The sequence below is a fragment of the Camellia sinensis genome, chromosome 13 (genome assembly GCF_055761805.1).
Source record: "Camellia sinensis isolate YWXY chromosome 13, ASM5576180v1, whole genome shotgun sequence".
NCBI classification, from domain to species: domain Eukaryota; kingdom Viridiplantae; phylum Streptophyta; class Magnoliopsida; order Ericales; family Theaceae; genus Camellia; species Camellia sinensis.
The window spans coordinates 67,654,089-67,674,521 of NC_138973.1; the positions used below are offsets into that span (position 1 = coordinate 67,654,089).

Consider the following 20,433-nt stretch of genomic DNA (forward strand, 5'->3'; position numbering starts at 1 on the left):
TTTATTTAACAGAATTAATTAAAAAAATAAAATTCATAATTGTTCTTTTATATAATAATAAAATGTGAGATTTGGTCAAAATCTCTTCATAATAGAACTTTAATATATTAAGGACAAGTACAAAAAAAATTTCTTAAAAAGTTCACTACATATCATTATTATAAAAAATATTAAACTTTAAAATAGGAGATGGCTTCCTTCCAGTTCATAATCGAACTAAATGGTATTGTTAGGCCCTTGGGGGTCCACTACGGGTCATGGTTCGATAATCTGAACTATTTAATATGTAGAACTCGTCGAGTATTATATGTATGTAAAAAATCACATTGATCGGATATCGATAGTTACGTGATCCAATCAATTTTGTATAATAAAAAAAAATAGACGGCGAAAAAATAAACGGTTAACAAAAATTTGATCAGGTGAGATAGCTATCGATATCTAATCAAAGTGATTTTTTACAGATATATAGTATTCGACGAGTTTTACATATTGAACGGTTTGAATTATTAAAATGAGGTCAGTGGTGATCACCTACGGGTCCAACAGTACCTTCCAGTCCGATCACAGACTGGAGAGAAACCCTTCCCCTAAAATAATATAACTTTTGATATAGATGTCGATTTTTAATAAAATTAATATTTTTAGAATTCTCTTATTAAAATTTATCAAATAAGATTAATGTTAACTATGAAATTCTTAAATAATTTTTTTTATTACCGTCAAAATTGATATAAATAATAACAGTAACATGTTAGTCTGTCTTACAGTTACATGTTACTCTGTTTAATAGTAGCATGTTACTCTAACAATATTATCTAAGAAAAAATATATACATATTTTATTTTAGCCTTACTCAATTATGTGTTTTCTTCTTAGAGGATTTATGAAGTAAATTAAATTGAGTTGTCATTTTTATCAAATAAGGATCCAATGAAGGAATTTTAACTAAAAATTTTCTAATAAAAGAATATAAATTATTAATTAAAATATATTTCTAGTATCATTAAAAATAATTAATTGATTTAATAATTTATTAATTATGAAAATAAAAATAAAATATATTGCGTGGTTAGAGTTTTTCAAAAACACTTTTCAGAAAATTCTACTTTCTTATTTTTTGTTTTTTTTTTATTTTTATTGAATTTTTTTAATATTTTAAGTAATTTTTAAAATTTTTAGATATACCTAACACAAATATACTTAAAAATAAAGAATTTGTGAAATTTTTTTTTAAAAATTCACTAAATACCAAAAATATTTAAAAAAAATGAGAATTCAATATATTTTTTTATATTTTTATGTATTTATTAATTTTTTAAAATATTTTTTTATAATTTTTTTAATTATAAATAAGGTGTATCTAAAAAAAATATAAAAAATATTTAAAATTTAAAAAATATTTACTAAAATAAAAAAAAAACACAAAAATTAAAAAAATTCAATTTTTAAAAAATTTAATTAAAAAAAAATATTCAAACCAAACCCACCGAATTGGTACTTTAATGAAAAAGGAAAGGAAGGGAGAAAAGCAGAACGAGAGAGACGTCCACCACCACCGTGGTCGGCGAAGAGAGAGAAGACGAACGACTGTCATCAGTCATAGCCGTCGCGCCGGAGCTCTGTAGCAGGTTCGTTCTCCAATTGTGCAATTGAAAAGTTAAGATTTTGATTGGGGGGCTTTGCAATTGTGCATATTAGGGTATAAATTTTTTTTATAAGCTTTCGATTTCTGGATCGTTCGTTCTGTTCGTTCTCTCTCTCTCTCTCTCTCTCTATATATATTTATCGTTGAACACGTTTTTCTGTTTTTTATGATTTAATTTTTGCTCAAAACGCAGCGTTTTGGTAACAGGAGTTTGGACTGTAGTAGAGGATCCGAACGCAGCAAAAGCCCTAACAGGAAGATTGAAGAAACTGCGCCTCTTAGCTCAATCAATCGACCTAATCTTCAGGTTTCTTCTTCTTCTTCTTCTCTTTTGATTTTAATCATTTTTGTTTATGTTGAACCTTCAATTATTTGTCCATGTTAAAATATAGTTCTTTGTTAGTATTTGTGTTTTAAAATGTTTAATCTTTCATTTTGTTCATGTTGAACCTTCAATTATTTGTCCATGTTAAAGTATAGTTCTTTGTTAGTATTTGTGTTTTGAAATGTTTAATCTTTCATTTTGTTTATGTTGAACCTTGAATTATTCGTCCGTGTTAAAATATAGTTCTTTGTTAGTATTTGTGTTTTGAAATATAAATCTTGAATTATTTGCCTGTGTTACATTATATATATTTTTTTAATCAACAATTTGCGCTTTGCGCCACTGGAAAAAGCAAAATCACATTACCAATTTTCTAGAAACAAGATACAAGAAACATCCAATGCAACTAAACAAACTATTTTGTTTCCAAATATGGGGAGGATAAAAGAACATGTCATTTGATAAACCCAGTTAATATCTAAGTCGCGTAAATGATGTGAGTAAATGACCCTTGCCATTCCATGTACTTAGTAAATAAATCGCCGTGTCCATATCCTATTTTTTTTTTTTTTTTGAATGGCTGTGTACTGCATTTGTGTCTGTGTTAGCGCATCTTAGTGTTTGAAGTAACTTCACTGGCGTTCTCATATGACAATCTATGGAATTCATGTTATAACATAGTTCAATTTGTCGCCACCCAAAAGAACTTTTAGTTATATTATCAAATCAAACTCATTTTTGGTTGATCTACTTTCTCTTGAATGTAGCAAGTTAATAGAAGATTGAAATGAAGAAGTCCGAGAATGCTATTGTCAGTTCAAGCAAAATCAAGTTTGATGAGAGTGACGAACACGAATCTTCTTCCGAAGATGTCAGTAATTGAAACAACATCAGTTCTCATAAAAAACTGCTGTATATATGTGTGTATTTGTTTGTGTGCTTATTATGCATAAAATTGATGTATCATATTTGCTTAGGAGAGGGAGATAGAGCGAGAGCTTGCGGATGTTACATTTGAGGATCTGCAGAAGGCACGCTCTAATGGGTCGCATGCAGTGTACAAGAAGCCGAATTCTGAGAAAAAGGGAGGCCGGGCTAACAAGAACAGGTGTTATATTTGTATATTTTGGTTATATTTAGAGTGTGTTAGGTTGCATGAAACCCACACATTGGAATTGGATTTCGTGACCACCTTAGTATAAGATTTTTCAATTCAGATGAGCTGCTATATTCCAAATCCGAGGCATGAATTCCATGTTGCCAAATTCAACTTTATTGTATTTTGTGATTATGGTGTTATTGGTTAATAGCTTGTTATGGGATTTGTGAAGGCCAATGGAGGTCAGTGCCAAGAAGCCAGTTAGCAGATTTAGAGAGGTCATTCAAGTTCCTAAGAAGGTGAGTGAGTCTGCTTGTGTTTGTTACACTTCGATAAAATTTTGTCACAATTGATGACTTATAGAGTAATCTAGCTGTTATTTCTATAGTGCTGAATGGCTGCTGGAGATAGCTTTTGAAGTTCTGTGTATGTTATGATACTGCTGTAATGTTTGATTGTGAGAAAATCAAACTGTGTTTTGTTTCAATTTTTTGGATTCAATTTTCTAAAAATTGAGTTTTTTGTTTTTCATTTTTTTTGTTTTTTGTTTTTTTTTTTTGTTTTTAGTGAATATTTTTAAACTATTAAGTAATTTTTTTTACTTTTTTAGATGCACCTTACTTAAATGTATATAAAAAGTAAAATATTTGTAAAAAAATATTTTAAAAATCAATAAATACACAAGAATATGGAAAATGCATTGAATTTTCGTATTTTTGGTATTTAGTGAATTTTTTAAAGATTTTTTTTCTCAAATATTATACTTTTTAAGTGTATTTATGTTAGGTGTATCTAAAAATTAAAAAAATTGCTTAAAATATTTAAAAATTTTATTGAAAACAAAAAAAACACAAAATAAAAAGTTTCAATTTTTTGAAAAGTGAATTGAGAAAACTCAAACCAAACAAGCTATTGAATGCCCTATCCTGAATTTGATTCTAAGTTTCCACTTGTTTTCTACATCTTTTGGGCAATCAAACAGATAATTATCTTGTTATATCTTTCTTTCTTCTTTTCGTTTCAAATTTTTTTGACTCAATAGATTTTGCAGAATATATTCTTCCTTTAATGGTAATGTGTGCCAAATATTCATCATATATTTTCCAATGCTTAAAACATGGATTTTGTTAATATTGTGTTTCTTTGTACTAATATAATTTTGGGGGCCTTCCATATAGGTTCTAATCGGCGGACTTATTGTCCAATAGGTCTTATGATAATTAATGACATTTTTCATAAAATACTATTAAAAATGTCACTAATTATTAATTTTTAGCGACATTTTTAAAAAGCCATCACAAAAAGCCACTAGTTTTCAACTTTCAGTAACTGTTTGAAAAATTCATCATAGAAAAAGTTACTTTTTTAGCGACATGCAAAAAATTATTTTTAGTGACGATTTTATTAGGACTTATTTTCAATTTAAGTCTAACTATTAGGACCTATTAGTTATTTACCCTATAATTGTAAGAGACGTTTAAAGAGATTTAATAATATGTATCTTTTTTGGGTGGTTTCTTCATATATGTATACACATATATATGTGTGAATACTGCATATTACAAAGCCAATATGTCATGCTGAGTTACTTTCCTTCTGCTCTGATTAAAGGTTTAAAGTTAAAACTTTTTGTTTATGGAATATGGGATGGAAATCGTAAAGGATCTTTCTTCTAGATCATAACATGAGATGAGTGATTTGGCACTCTGGAACTCTTTTCACTTCAGTTCGTTGTTTAGTCATATTAGTAAACATCTTGTACTACAAATTTCTAAAATTGTTGGAAGCCTGTTGATACGTTTGTTCTGTTCAGGTGGTACGTGATCCCCGCTTTGAATCATTATGCGGCAATTTTGATGAAGATGGGTGAGTCTCCTTCTCTCTCTCTCTCTCTCTCTCTCTCTCTCTCTCTCTCTCTCTCTCTCTGTGGACTGTTTCTGGTGAACTGATCATCTTTTTGTCACATAGAGCATTAAATATATGCACGTCACTCATTTTGAAGCAACCATGTCATAAAGATAACATAGCAGGGAAGTTTGAAGTACTGTTAGACATGCTTGCTTGATGCCTACTCAGACATGTTTGGCACGCAATTCGTACATTTAGAACAGTCCACTGTTTACTTTTGTTTTCTCAATTTCCTTCCCAAATCTACAAATGAACATTTCCAAATGACTCAAGCTTTGGAGGAATTAGATTAGTAGATGGTGTCTGTCTGGATGTTGCCAAGTGATTTCCCCTCCCCAACAATTTCCTTCCCAAATCTACAAATGAACATTTCCAAATGACTCAAGCTTTGGAGGAATTAGATTAGTAGATGGTGTCTGTCTGGATGTTGCCAAGTGATTTCCCCTCCCCACTGAAAGGATCTTTGGGTTCTCTGTATTACTGCTAGAAATGTAGGAATAAGTAATCCCTGATGAAGTAACTACAAAATTTCACTTACCATGGGAGTGAAAAACAAAATGAAAAGAAGGAAGAGGAAAAACAATAGAATTTGTTTGTATTGCAAATTGCCCTAGAAGTTGCTACCAACCTATATACAGCATTGTACCTGGTTTACTTACTGGATCTGTGTCAACTGGAGTGATAATTCTTGTCAAAAGTCTTCCGCAACCTTACAGCTTTTGAGTGAGCAACCCATATGTATTGTTCACGATTATATATTTCCCTTAAGAATCATCACTTGTGATGGACGCTTCTTTCATACATCTTCCAAGTTACAACGCTGCATAAATTGGGTTATGAGATAGGATAGGTCTAAAGGGAAGAAGAGCTGAAAGGTTCCTATTCTTAAAATTCCAATAACTAGGAAAGGAGCCTTTCGCTAATTACTGATTTTTTTTTTCTTGCTTAATGTTAGCTCAAATGTTATTTTTTGTCAACTGGACCTGACAATTGTATTTTATAAAGATTTGGTTTTCACTCAGAGAATTCTTCTCTCACTGATTTTGAGCAAGAAGTGCATGCTCCTGGATACTTTCTGGTGTTGGAGAGTTGATACCTCTTGCTGATCAATGTTTTGAAAATCGGACTGAACCGGCCGGTTCAACCGGTTGAACGGTCGACTGGTCCATGGTCCGGTTCGGATATACCCTCTAACCTGGTCCCTCTTGAAAACTAGTCATTTTAAGCAAAACTGGGGGAACCGCGGTTAAACCGCTAAACCGGTCGACCTAGTCCGGGTTGAATCGAACCAGACCAGTTTGCTATATTTGGTCCAATATTGAAAAAGTTGATGCTAAAGGGACTCGAACCCAACACCTCAAGCTCTAAAGAATATGAATTTCTACTATGTCACCATGGTTCTTTGTTAATATGTAGGAAATATATAATATTAATTGTATTCAAACTAATTTCTCTTAAACACATGTATAATTAATGTTTTTGCAAATAATATTAATAGAAAAATATATATAAACATATATGTTTAATGAATATATATATTAAATTATAAAAATATTTTTGATGAATGTATTTTATTTATTTTTAAATCATAAAAATATTTATAAAATAATTGTGATATCACGGTTCAATTCTGGTTCAACCCGACGGTTGAACTAGTGATCCGTCCACCCAATTTCTTTTTCGGTTCACTCACTGGTCCGGTTTTTAAAACATTGTTGCTGATGTTGTTGGAAGGCCGGTCCACTTAATACTTTGCTAATGAATAAAAATGCATAACAAGGACACCCTTCGAATATATTGTATGACAATCGTCATATCATCTGCATATGATGGATTAATTTGTTTGACAAAGAACTGTAAATTATTCTCTTTTTTATTTTGGGTGGCTGGAGTAGGGGTGTTTCAAATTCAACTAAACTTGTTAGCCTGATTGGATGTTTTTCCCCCTGGTAACTCTTAGCCAGTTGTTTGCTTGCTTGGCAGCTGGACCACGAATGAATTTGGTGATTCTCACCCTAATTTTCTTGTAGTAGGCAGATGAAAGAGTCCACACTGGGTGAGTGAACTTCATTTCTATTCGAGGGACTTTCTAAAAGGAGGTGGAGAATTATGATAATTGCTAGGAATCTTGTGAAACATGTTTTATGCAATTTTAGTAATTCAATGTTTTGGTCATGAAAGTGTAGTTAAAAATTTGCTCAGAAATGTAGTTAATTTTTGGCTTAGGAGTTAGGACGCTATCGTTGAAAATTTGAAATGGATGTGAAGCTACTGTTTGACAACCCCATTGACATCAAATGAATAGTCTGTTAATCTAACACAATTGCTTACTTCATAGTTTCTCTAGTTTTCTTTCATTTCAGAAATTGGATATCATGTAGAAGATCTTTAGAAAAGGACCTTTCTTTTGATTCTCTGAAAATTAATGCAAATTACATACTTCAATAAAGGGAGGAAAACAAAAGCTTGAATAAAGAAAGAACTAATAAATGGTATATCTACATTAAGAACTCTGGAACTTTACTACAATGGATATTGGTGTTGCATGGCCTCGTCCTACAGTTTTGGAGATTAATTTTGCAAATAATTTTAAATTCTATGAGGTGTTCTTATATGCCAGGTCCATGTAGTCTCATTCTGCTTTCTCTTCCCCTGCTAACAAATAGTTGATTTAAGGCCATCTCCAACTGTTCACCAAATCTAACATCAAATTCAAATTTGATAAAAAAAAGCTGCTTTTTGTGCTCCAACGGTTGCACCAAAACAGTATCAAATTGAGAAAATATCAAATGTTTCACCAAACTGAGGACGGCTTGCTCCTTTCACTAATTCACTGTGCATAGCCGTTAAAGCAGAAATTTGTGAAAATTTTACACTGCGGGGTCGACCACCCGGTTGACCAACCGGTTGACCGGCTCATGCAAAAATTGGCCTGTGAACTGGTTCAAATGGTTCAAATTATTGGTTTAAACGGTTCAAAAAAAAATTTGAACCGGGCCGGTCGACCCACCAGATGTCCCTTTCCTTTTTTGAAGCACACTACAGTAACCATAACCATTGGAGCTATGTATATCAGATCAAGAAAATCAACTTTTTTTTATTCAGATTTGGTGAAAATTTTGCTAAACCGTTGGAGATGCTCTAAGACTAAGAAGTCAGGGACTACTTTTACTCTTAAGTGTTTCGCTCTATTCTTTTTTGTTTACTATTTCGAAGTGGAAGCTTTAGTAAATTTTGAAAGTTTGGAATTCAACAGTTTTGTGGTCCTGCTTTATTGTTGGGGAACAATTTTCATCGACAGAATTGTAATATGTTTCATCGTAGCAGAACTTTTAAATTTAAACCTGCTGAAGACCTTTCTACTTCTTTGTTGAAAAACTCTTTATGTCTTTGGAAGCATTTTGTTACATTATTTTGTCATTTCGCTTCACTTATTATTTAGCTTAGAATTTAAATGCACATGTTTAAGCAATTATAATTTGTACTTAAGAAAGGCTGTGTTTGGTTCCACTTTTTAGGTTTTCAGCTTATTTGCCTGTTCTATTTAACAAGCTCAAAATAAGCTAAAAACCCAAACCTTTCTATAATGAAACCATGTTATGGATCTTGTAGGTTCAAGAAGAGATATAATTTTCTGTATGAGAATGAACTTCCTGCTGAACGAGAGGTATCTATCCTTCTGGAATTCATATTGTAGGAATTTCTAACATAATATTTCTATGTTCAACTATTTGTCAATTGCTTTTGGGATTTTATAGGAACTGAAGAAATCGATGAAGAAATCAAGTGACCCAGCAGTAATTGATGAATTAAAGAATCGCATTTCTTGGATTGTAAGTGCATGGTCGAAGGCAATTATCTTGCTGAAGATTTTTTTTTATTTCCCTTAACCATTTTGTGTCTGTGCAGTCATTTAATTCCTCGAGAAATATCAAGTTGTTTTACACTAATCAAATTTCTTCACTTGCTACATATCTTGTCAGGACAAACAAATCAAGTCTACAGCAACAAAGCGTACCGATAAGGACATTCTGTCCGAGCACAAGAAAAAAGAAAGAGAGGCTACGAAGCAAGGGAAGAGACCATTTTATCTGAAGCAATGTAATGTTCTCCTGCTCTCTCTGAGTCTCCATTTGGTTATGTTTCTCTAATGCACCTTAAATAAACAAGGGAGGATAATCTGGTCATTTTCCATAATTTTAAGCAATAACAATCTTTGTTGTGTAAGATGAACCTGTGACTTGAGAATTTGGCAATATCTTAGCTGGAAATGGATTTTGAACCATAAACAATTTCACAAAAATACTATGTAAAAACATCATGCGGAAGGGAAATAATGGAATACGAAGTGCTTGTACTAGTTGTGTACCGGAAGTGCTACAAAAGACAGTTCGTTAGTATTCATAGCTAAAAAAAAGGAATGCCTGGTTTAGTTCTCAATTGGATAACTCTCCTGGAAAAAATATTTGGTGTCTATGCCAAACACCCTGTTTCTTATTAGCTTTAAAATGGTGTCCATGCTATCTTTTGCTAATGTCAATTTTTGTTCTTTTGTTTTGTTCTATTTAATCTGACTACTTTCATGATATTTAATGGTTTCTTAAGTAAACACACTAGCACCGCAAACAATTTTTACAAAGACCAATTGGATTTGTATTTTGCAGCGGAAATTCGTAAGCAAAGGCTTGTTGAAAAATACGAGGAGCTCAAGGTATGTGTAGACCTTTATCATAACATGAAAGATTGAATATTTGCAAGTAATTAATAGTTTTTGAATGATTTGAGCTCAAAACTAATGAAACTCCTTTCCATTTTGTTAGGCATCTGGCAAGCTCAAATCCTATGTTGAGAAAAGGAGGAGGAAGAATGCTGCAAAGGATCATAGATTTGTGCCATATCGGCGGCCTGGCACTAGTGAGCAGTAAAATCAGTGGCACTGCCAGTTTGCTGGTTGCTTGAAAAATGTATACTATCGGCCTTCTCGGCTCAGTCATGGTGGTGAGGACATGCCCTCCTCTTTTGAGTGACATTATCCTTGGCATGGATTCTTGGTTCAAGGGAACCAAGGAATTGCAGAGAGGCTGCAATTTCTTTAATTTTGCTTTGAATTTCCTGTCAGCTTGACTAATAACAATAGAATAGGATCAGATTGTATCTTGATTTGTTTGATTCAAAATTACCACTCTATTTTGAGTGCTTGGTATGGCCTGAGTCAACCATTTTGGGTTGAACATATTGGGTTACTCCTAGATCAACTTATATGATGATATTTGTTTATGATGATATTTGTTTGATTCATACTCCATCAGTTATCATATGAGTCGCATTCCTTGTGGGCTCATTTGTTTGTTTTATTCTTAAATGAGTCACATTCTTAAAGAAGGTAAGATGTTATAAGATTTTTATGAGTACGTGACAGTAGGATTCTCACTAGTTTGACAGTCTTATTTCACATTCTTAATTTTTTTTTTCTTTTTTTTTTTTTTCATTGAGGCATGTTTGATAACATTTATATTTATAATTTTTTTTGTTTATATTTATAGAATTTTTGAAAATAGTAAACAGAGACGCATTTGGTGTCTGCTTTTGTTTTCAAAAAATTGTATAAAGCCTATATAATTACTAAATTTTTATAATCATAGAAAAGTTGTTTTTAGTTGTCTAATTATTTTTTTCTCCCAACTTATTTCAACCACCATCCATTGCTTATCACTATCACCAATCACTGTCACCGATGACCACCTTTGGCAACCACTGCTTACCATCTCTTACCAGCGATAATTATCTTTAGCCACTATCTCTCGTTGGAAATTATTTTTGGCCACCACCACCTTCGGCCCACTGCCAATAGCCCTCTCACTAATGGCAACCAACTCTAGCTACCATTTCTGAACGACAACAATCAACACTTGCAAGTCATTCCTTTCAGTTGTTTTCAAAAACAAAAGTTTAAACATGTGTACAAAACGTATTTTCTGTAAACTAAAGTAGTAAACTAATGTTTCCAAACTGCACCCAAGTATTTGCCTTTCTCACAACATCTAGAGTGGGAACACAGATGATCTTGATTTTTGTGTATGCTAAAATCTGACTATACAATCAAATTGAATCCTCTTCTAAAGATTTTAGGAACAATGTCAAAAAGCATGCGCACTTGTTTGCATCGTATTTTTTTTTTTTTTTTATTGATTGTGACTTATTAATTATGGTCAAGTTCGATTATGATCTGTCGATTGAATCATAAACTATTTTCAAAGAATAACCTTGAACCATATTTATTTTTATTATTATTATTCCTATCGACAAGCATGCTAACGTAGCATGATAGATGTGTTAAGGACAGGGAATGATGACATGTTAAATGGAGGGTCAGAAAGTTAACAATTGAGCAAATTGAAAGTTAGTTGCTAAGATTAAAGAGCTAAAATCAAATCAAGCACCAAATCTGCAAAATGATTCCTATCAAAGATGGAATATGTATCATGTTGAGAAAATTATGGGCTTGTTGAGGAAATTGTGAGCTTAGGTTATCTCTTTTCTACATGTGGCTGAACCTATAAATAAGCCAAGAGATATACAAAGAGACATTAATCAATCAATCTACAACCACCAATCACACTCATGAAGAGTTATTTAGGAGTAGTTCTAAATTAGTTATTTTAGGAGTAGATTAAACTAGTAGTTTTTTCCCAACCCCCATTTCTCTTCTTTCTATTGATTGTTGTATTTATTCAATTTTTTTTTCTTGTTTAAGTTTTTATAACTAGTGATACGTGACAATTTATTCGAATTAATACATATTTTGTTCTGCTCAAATCTTTCTTTACTTAATTACTTACAAGAAAGTCCTTAATCTGTTTAAGGCATAGGACTCAACCATAAAATCTGATCATTTTTGTATTTATTTAAAATCAGTTGAAGCATAGGACTCAACCATAAAATCTGATCATTTTTGTATTTATTTAAAATCAGTTGAAGCCTATCAATCAATCACTGTCGATTGGGCCTAAACTGAATTTTTGCTAACAACACTAGATGGAATCAACACCTAAAAAGACAAACAAAATAACTAAGGCGGTTGTTGTCACCCGGGAGAGTACTCCAATAATCAAGTCAATTACAATATCTTTCAAAGATAATCCAACAAAGTAACAATGGAGCGTTTTGGCAAGCTGATAAAAAGCCAGGTTTTTAGCTTTTTGGTTTTTTTTTTTTTGGTCACATCACTTCTCTATTTTTTTATACAAAAAAATCAAAAAAGCCATAAAAAAATTAACTTTTTACCAACTTTTCAAAATACCACAATGTAAACAATAACTTACAAATAAAAACGTACATTTGACCCACCAAAGTGCCTCTCTTTATATACAGCCAGCGTCTTCGTCTTCCTAGTGATCAATAGATCTCTTGTTCCCTTAGGAATAACAATCACTTAGAACTCATCTCTCTTAATTGGTTAGGATTAACCTAAGTGTCCTAACTGATCCAACCTAGTAATCAATCTTCTACTAAAACTTTGGTACTATCTGTATCTCGTGTGATCACATCACACGTCGACAAATAGCAGCCCATCATATGACATCTTGACTAACAATCAAACAATGTGGACAAAATAAAAATTATGTCCCCACAATTTTCAAGCATCAATCATTTTGACAACTAAGAATTAGTGATCTTCTAATTTTTCATCCGGGGAGGGAAGAATAAAAATATAAAGAAAAAAACATTAATTATAACCAAAAAAGCAATTGGGTAAAGAAAATGATATATACTTTAACCAAACAAGCTAGGGAAATTGGGTAAAAAAAATGATATATAGTTTTTGATAAGTTGTGTGGTAGGTCCACTTATCTTTTAGCAGTATGTCTAGAACACACAAATTATGATCATATATTCACTTATTGACATGTGTTTGGTAGGCAAAACTTATTAAGTAATTTCTGAAAACACCATGCTTGAAATTAAGTATAAACAATAAAAAGCCATCCAACAACAAACGATGGGTCATTTATACCCGTAATAGACGAGAGAAGACAAAAGACAAAAAGGAGTAGAGTGAGAATCATTAACAAATTTAACATACCTAATCAACCAACAAAGTACACATATATATATATCCACATTTCCTAGCTTAAATACAAATCATTCTAAGCCCTATCATACCAACTAGTTCATGATTCAGATCTCTCTAATCTCTCCTACCTCCCTCCATCTAAATTACTACACAAAATACAACTCTCTCTCTCTCTCTCTCTCTCTCTCTCTCTCCAACCAGAAAGGTTAATAGCAATTCAAAAACACTTTAACCTCTCCTTAAACTCACTTGGGTATATTACTACAGAGTCTAAACACACACCACCTTTCGTGTGAGTACAATCGATCTGAGTCATTGAAAACTTGAGTTTTGTCGGTGCAAGGCAGGGATCCTCGACTACAAAATCTCCAACGTGGTAGTGAATCCATTTTCCTGGTTCGCCCAAGAAGCATTGAGATATGGCTTCTTGACCATCAGAAGTTGATAGCTGGAATCGCACCGGCTTTATGTCCCAACCGTGGATGTGCTCGGCATTATAGACCCGACGACCAAAACTCTTTGAAGCCCGGCCTAATTGCAGCCTGAAGAATATGCTGTAGGTTCCAGCTGGGAATGGAAACTCAACCTCTCCATCAACTTCAAACCACCAGGTTTGCTGGAGATATGCCACCATGCCAAATCTACATGCACCGAAATCCAACATATTTTATTGCCTCAACAAATAAATTATGTTGTGGTACTAATATTACTGAATAGAGGGCTAAAATGCAAGTCCATCAATACTTTCTTATTTTTTATATGTTGGGCCAATTTGCGCACACCAAACACTTAAAAACAACCTTCCACCTTTAAGAATTTCAAGGAGGAAAAGAGTAGAAAATAAAAATCATACCAACTCTCCCATTTTAGAACTAGAAAAAGAAAAACACTCTTATTTGTTGCAGTAAGCAATGTCCATTCAGCACTAATTTTATGGTTAAGCACAAGATACTGCATCTAAATTTAATACAAACAATATCAAAAATAAATAAATTAGCAACTTCAAACAAAAACACAAAAAGCCTAAAATATTAGCACATTTTAGCTATAACATAAACAGAATGGCAATGGCACAAGTCTAGAAAATTAACTTTAGAAGGTGCCCAAGATTCACCTAAAACAAACACAAATAAATGGATGATCCATACGCTTCCAACATCTTCTCCCCTCTCGAGGCAGCATCCACCTTAAACCGTGGCGCTGCCTTGGATGGAATCTGAAGAATCACTTTCCTACGACAGTAAAGGAGGAGAGAATCATCGTCCATACAGCTTGGCTCTGGAACAGTTCATTAGGTTCCAGTAAATTAGAACATAATTGAAAAAATTGAGAATAACCCAAGATATAAAAGAGGAAGGACTATGCCTCACTTAGTAGATCCACAGTTAGCCTGGGAAGATCAACAAAGGATTCACTAATACACCTTTAACTCATCTATTTCCAAGAGGTTTCCCAATGATCAACAGCTAGAAAGCCCATAGTAATTGATTTCACCATTTTTTTTTTCCATAACTTCTAAGTATTCCAAATATTAAAAGCTTTAAAAACTCTCCCACTTCCTAATATTAACAAAATCAACATATCAAAAATAAAATAAAAAACAACTACATCATCAACAGAGAAACATTATTTCACCAACTAAGATGAACAATGATAATAATAACCACAACAACAAAAATAACACTGCTTTCTATACAAATGAAAGCAAAGAACCTACCTTTTGAGGATTGCAATGAAGAAATGGCTCCAACATTTGGATTTGATCAGTCAATCTAAAACAAACCCATCAAAAAACAAATATACAACATACCCTGTACTCAAAGTACCCACAGAAGCAACAAAAATCAACAACGATTTCAAGTCCTCACCTAGATTCATCGGTCGGAATACGGTTCCAGTATCTCCGATCATCAATTCCAGTAATTGCCAACCCGTTTGAAGATATTGACAAACAAAGCTTTCCTGTATTCTTATCCAGCCATACTTTCTGCACATAACCAAAATCAACAAACCTCAACAATCAAATTCACAAGGCTACATCTGATTCAACATAAACAAACTAAGGCCTGTTTGATTTTAATTTTCGAAGCTAGCAACAATTTTTTGGGGTTTTCGATACCCAAAAAGAAAACCAAACACATCTTCTCTTTTACCATTTTCATTTTCCCAATTTCCCAGAAACGGAAAAAAATAAAAAATAAAAAATTCCCGGAAAATGAAATTTTCTATGTAAACAAACAGAAGAGATAAGAAAGAAAGTCAAACCTTTGTGCCTCCATCGAAGGAATTTTGTAGACAGAGCCTGGCGTATATATCTTTCTTACACAGCTTTGATGGAAAATCATCAAACACTTTCTCAATAACAGAGTCATAATTCGGAGGCAATTTCGACTCCCACACAAAATCGGCCGATGAAGCTCCATGAAAGGCTCGATTCAGCATCGCTAGCTTACAAATCTCCGGCGGATCCAAGTACTCCATCACAGAGGCCAAGCAAGCCTCCGGCAAATCGCCGAGACTCAGCTCCGGCAACTGTGGTTGCTTCATGTTGTAGACCGAAAACCCAGAACCCATTAAGGCGATAGAACTCGGAAGTGATCAAGGATTTCTAGAATTGAGTGTGTTTGTTTGATGGGTGCGACCAAGCCAGCTGGTATTTGTATACGGGTGCAGTACACAATGGGGGGGTTGTTTTCTTTTGTTTGTTTCTTTAGAAAGATTTTTGACGGAATCCAAGGGTAAGGAATACAGGATGTAGATTTAAAAATTAGTTTTGGTACTCGATTTGAAAATTAGTTGGATATATTATTAACCCAAAGAAAAGAAAAAATATATGTTTTTTTTTGGGGGGAATCCGGATCACCCGTCGCCTTCTCCTGTCGCTCTTAAAACGACGTCGTTTTGGAGGTAAATTTTCAAAAAAAAAAAACGTAGAGAAGAGGGAGGAAGGAGAGGAAGAGGGAGAGGGAGAGGGAGGAAGGAGGGAGGAGGAGGCTGCGAGCTCGCCGTCCTCGTCCCTTACCGCCGTTGCAGCCGTCGCAGCAGCTCCACCTCGTAGCAGCACCTGCGACCGCCGTCGCCTCCGCCTCCAACCCGTCTCCACCTTCTCCTCCTCCTCCCCTGTATTTATGGCCCCCTCCAGTCCGGCCCTTCCCCTCCTCCTCTTCCTCCCTCCTCCCTCCCTCTTCCTCTCCTTCCTCCCTCTTCTGCGTTTTTTTTTTTTTGAAAATTCGCCCCCAAAACGACGTCGTTTTGGGGGCGACAGGAAAGGGCGACGGGGAAGGGCGACCGACGATCCATTTCGGGGGGGTTGTTTTGTTTGGGTTAAAATTTATAAAATATAACAATAAATTAAAATAATTAATAAGATAAAATGTCACATAAAACTCATAATCATTTTACTTTTTCTTTCACAAATATCCTATCAAATTACAAACAAATCCAACTATCTTTTCAAATACAAAAATTTTAGCTAACTAAAATAGTCAAAAACTAAAATAGCAATTTTCTAAACACCCAATTTGCATAGGACCTGGATTGCCGCTAAATTGAATTGAATAGTCTATTTTGGCTTATTAGACCTACTCAATAATTTAAACAATTCACATTTTAAAATTCGTCAGGTACATTATCTCTTTACAAAATTAAGCCTATCAAATAATAAAAATTATAAAAACAACATCTGGTTTGTTATCATTTCTCACTCCCAACAATTTGTTGGCCTAGTAAATCAAAAGAAAGTTTGCTAACCTCACAAAAAATGCTAAACTAGTGCTAGTTTATGTGCGGTCTATTTTTATGTCTTTCTATTAATATGCAAGAATGATGAACTGAGTAAGCCCAATTCATTAATAAATGCAAGCCATGCTTACTCATTCTTGTAGTTTCTTTTTCTATATATATATATATATATATACTGTGTTCTCTTATAATCTTAATTTACATTATTTTTATTAGTAATTCATTTTTATGAATAGAAAATGATATTATTATCATTTTTACTTTGAAATGTATATTTATCATAAATTATTCATATGTTACACACCATCTACATTAATTATGTTTTGTTTTATTTTATTTTTAAAAAAAATTAATATAATTATGTCAAATTTATAAAATTTATTATATATATTCTGTTTTTCAAATTTCAAAAATGATCGGTGAAAATCACCCCCTTTATTTAATTTATTCAGTTCTTGTTTTGATTGTGAGAACATTGCCGTCAAACGTGATTAAATTTTAGTTAAATCAAACTTCTCTAAAACTTGGTCATTCCCAAATGGAAAAATCAAATTGATAAATATCCAAATCGTAAAACTTTTTTTAAAAAAAAAGAAAGAAAGAAAGAAAGAAACATGCAAATCTAATTTGATTTTTCCAAATCCTAATTTCAGGTGATTGAACAAGACATGTAGTCTCTTTCTAGTGAGCCAATAAATCTAAATTGAAATTTGTAGCCACATGCCCAAGTCACACTCTCTGCTTCACCACAAATATCTCTCAAATTGATAGCTCTGAAAAAAATCTCGACTCGGCAATGTTTGGGAACTTGATTTTTGGATTTTTTTTATTTATTAAAAGATAAACTGATTACAAAACTAAAAAAAAAAAAAAACAAATCCAAATAAAATATCACATTAAACCTCATAATCATTTCACTTTTTCTCTCACAAAGATCACATATAATCATAAAAAGACCTAATTATTTTTCCAAATGCAAAAAATTCTAATAATATTCTACAACTAAAAAAACTTACAAAAAAACGTACTTTCTAAACACCCACTTTCTCTCTCAAGAATTTTACAGAACCTTTTGGTTAGAAATGTAGTGATGTGCACATCCTCTATGCTTTCGACAAGGGCAGTGGCCTAACCTTCCATACCAAAACCAACTCTTCAACTCTTTGAATGTTGAAAACTTGTTATTTATTACTATTATTATTTTTTTTTGTAGCTTTGTTGCTTTGTCCATCAACAGTACATAAATGCTTCATAAATTCACTCATTTCATTGCCTGTCACTACAACACTGTTGCTTTTTTACTCTTAAAATCCTATGTTTTTATATAATTTTTTTTTATTGAATTCTATTACAACTATTTTGAGATTGTTAATTTATGTATTAATTAATAGGATTTTAGTAAAAATTTAATGAAAATGTATGGCAGTAAAATATTTTCTTATTTATAAGGGTAAATTACAAATATACCTCCTGAGGTTTGCTTAAAGTACAGATTGTCCTCTGTGATTTTGAAATTACAAATACCTCCTTGTTAAAAAAAATTATTTAACAGAATTAACTAAAAAAATAAAATTCATAATTGCTCCCTAATACAATAATAAAATTATCTAAATTATTAATTAAAACATATTTCTAATATCATTAAAAATTGTTAATTGACTTCATGATTTATTAATAAAAAGAACAATTTGTTACAAAATTAAAAATCTCAAGAGATGGAATGCAATTTTCAAAATCACAGGAAGTGATTTATATTTTAATTAAACCTCAAGAGGTGTATTTGTAATTTATCCTATTTATAATGAGTTTTATTAATGAGTATTGATTTACAAAGCACTAGTAAATTACTAAGGAAATATATATTCATTGTAAGTGTACCAATATGTGCCCCAACAGCAACCCTAAACAAAATCATTGTTAAGTAAGATGTACAATTCAGTTGCTCTTCTAAAAATCGTGAGAGAGGAGGTACAGTACCCTTGTATTCAACAAAAATGATACGAAATAATATTTAGAATTTTAAAATATAAAAATCAGATTTATTCTCAATTATGGCATATACTACACTAAGTTTACATTATGCATGCGAATTTTGAACAACACACTTTATCAATCCATAGCATTTAGAATTTAAAATATGAAAATCAGATTCATTCTAAGCTATAGCACATACTATAACAAATTTAAGTTACATTTTGTATGCAAATTTTGAACAACACACTTTATCAGTCCATAGCATTTTTTTGTGAATATTAATTGTCAGTGTTGCCGTGGGTATTAAATAATGCACTATATTAGAAATTATTTAGTGTTCTTAACTTGTGTTTGGTTAGAGAATTTAGACAGAGATTTAGAAAGAAAAAAAAGAAAAGATGTATGTGTAAAATTAAATAAAATATAAATATATTTTATTCATATTTTACCTACTTTTTTTTATTTTTCTTTTCAAATCTCTTTCCATATCCTTCAACCAAATAAAACGTTAATGTCCTATTTTATTTGGTAATTAACACATTTTATATTACTTCCTAAAACTCCAACACAAAAGTAAGGTGTCAAATAGTTTAAATTAGGGATGGGCATCAATACGTGGCCAGCCCGTCCTATTTTTTTTAAGGTTTGGGAAGGTTGTTTTACCTCGGGGGATTCTATTTATACTCAAAAAATTATTAAGTACTACCCATTTTTAAGTACACACTGTTTAATTATTTAAAATTTTATTTTACGCTCATAGAACCCTATTATTTTTCCCAAATTACTCTTAAGGTAAGCCCAAACAATAAATAATGAACAAACTAAAAAAAACTAAATTATTTCAAAAACTTTTCAATACAAAAAATAATTCTCAAATACAGAAGAAAAAAAAACTTATACGTACATAAGCATTATAAATACAGATAAAACCAAACTTTTACATAAGCATTATAAAACTTTTCAATACAAAAAAAAAAAACTTTTACATTATAAATTATCTACAAAAATGCTCGTGAAAAAGTAAAAACAAAACTTATAAGCACATAAGCATTAAGCATTAAGCATTAAGCATTAATAAGAAAGAATAGTTTTCAGATAATGTACTATTTAAATGATAAAATAAGAACAACTCCAATAATATGTTATTGTTAATCTAACTAATGGGCCCTTTAATTTTGGTTAAAAAAACGATATAGAAAATAATTGATGGTGCTCTACACAAATTGTGAAATCCCTTTATATGAATACTTACCTCCTTTTTGATGGGTTGCTCCAAAAAATTATTTTGATTATTACTCTCATCTATTATTTAAATTTGTTCAAACTTTCTTCTTGGATTTCAGGTTTCAAAATAATAAAAAACAATGATGTTGATGATGGTGGTGAGTTTTGATAGGGTAGATTGGAGTTTTAGAGGGAGGAGGAAGAAGAAGAAGAAGAAGAAGAAGAAGAAATAACTTTGATCTCTTGTGGAAGAAGATATAGAGATTTGAATAGGAATAACTAATTAGGGTATACCATGAGAAAAAAAAAATATTTTAGAGTTTAACATGTGTTGTCCTTATTAGTAAATTCATATTAAGATATAATATGAATTAAAATTTATGATATTTTGGACTCAAATAGAATCCCCCTTTCACCTCATAGGATTGGGCTAATATTTT

General features: G+C 31.9%; 2 protein-coding genes across 8 annotated transcripts; one reads left to right on the plus strand and one right to left on the minus strand.

Moving 5' to 3' along the window:
• The first annotated feature begins 1,477 nt into the window (after positions 1–1,477).
• LOC145806200 (rRNA biogenesis RRP36-like protein) lies at positions 1,478–10,334 on the plus strand. Of its 4 annotated transcripts, none has more exons than XM_082902408.1 (11): positions 1,478–1,631; positions 1,842–1,955; positions 2,741–2,844; positions 2,951–3,081; positions 3,305–3,371; positions 4,886–4,938; positions 8,593–8,647; positions 8,739–8,813; positions 8,964–9,081; positions 9,645–9,691; positions 9,801–10,334. In XM_082902408.1, the coding sequence occupies exons 3-11, from the start codon at positions 2,761–2,763 to the stop codon at positions 9,903–9,905; spliced, it is 735 nt and encodes a 244-aa protein (XP_082758534.1). In that variant the 5' UTR covers positions 1,478–1,631; positions 1,842–1,955; positions 2,741–2,760; the 3' UTR covers positions 9,906–10,334. The 4 variants fall into 4 exon arrangements, with proteins under 4 accessions (XP_082758534.1, XP_082758535.1, XP_082758536.1 ...); XM_082902409.1 differs by having other exon boundaries at positions 1,856–1,955; XM_082902410.1 differs by having other exon boundaries at positions 1,489–1,702.
• A 2,697-nt stretch (positions 10,335–13,031) lies between these two features.
• LOC114259157 (F-box protein PP2-A12) lies at positions 13,032–15,858 on the minus strand. 4 transcript variants are annotated; one of them, XR_003628199.2, is made up of 5 exons: positions 15,320–15,832; positions 14,923–15,041; positions 14,772–14,826; positions 14,169–14,286; positions 13,032–13,695 (listed from the first exon to the last, which is right to left on the minus strand). XR_003628199.2 is itself a non-coding variant. In XM_028199153.2 (4 exons), exons 1-4 carry the CDS (start codon positions 15,626–15,628, stop codon positions 13,654–13,656), a joined length of 525 nt encoding a protein of 174 aa, XP_028054954.1. In that variant the 5' UTR covers positions 15,629–15,832; the 3' UTR covers positions 13,032–13,653. The 4 variants fall into 4 exon arrangements, 2 of the variants coding, with proteins under 2 accessions (XP_028054954.1, XP_028054952.1); XR_014348954.1 differs by having other exon boundaries at positions 14,169–14,332; XM_028199153.2 differs by lacking the exon at positions 14,169–14,286.
• Between the last annotated feature and the right edge of the window lie 4,575 nt (positions 15,859–20,433).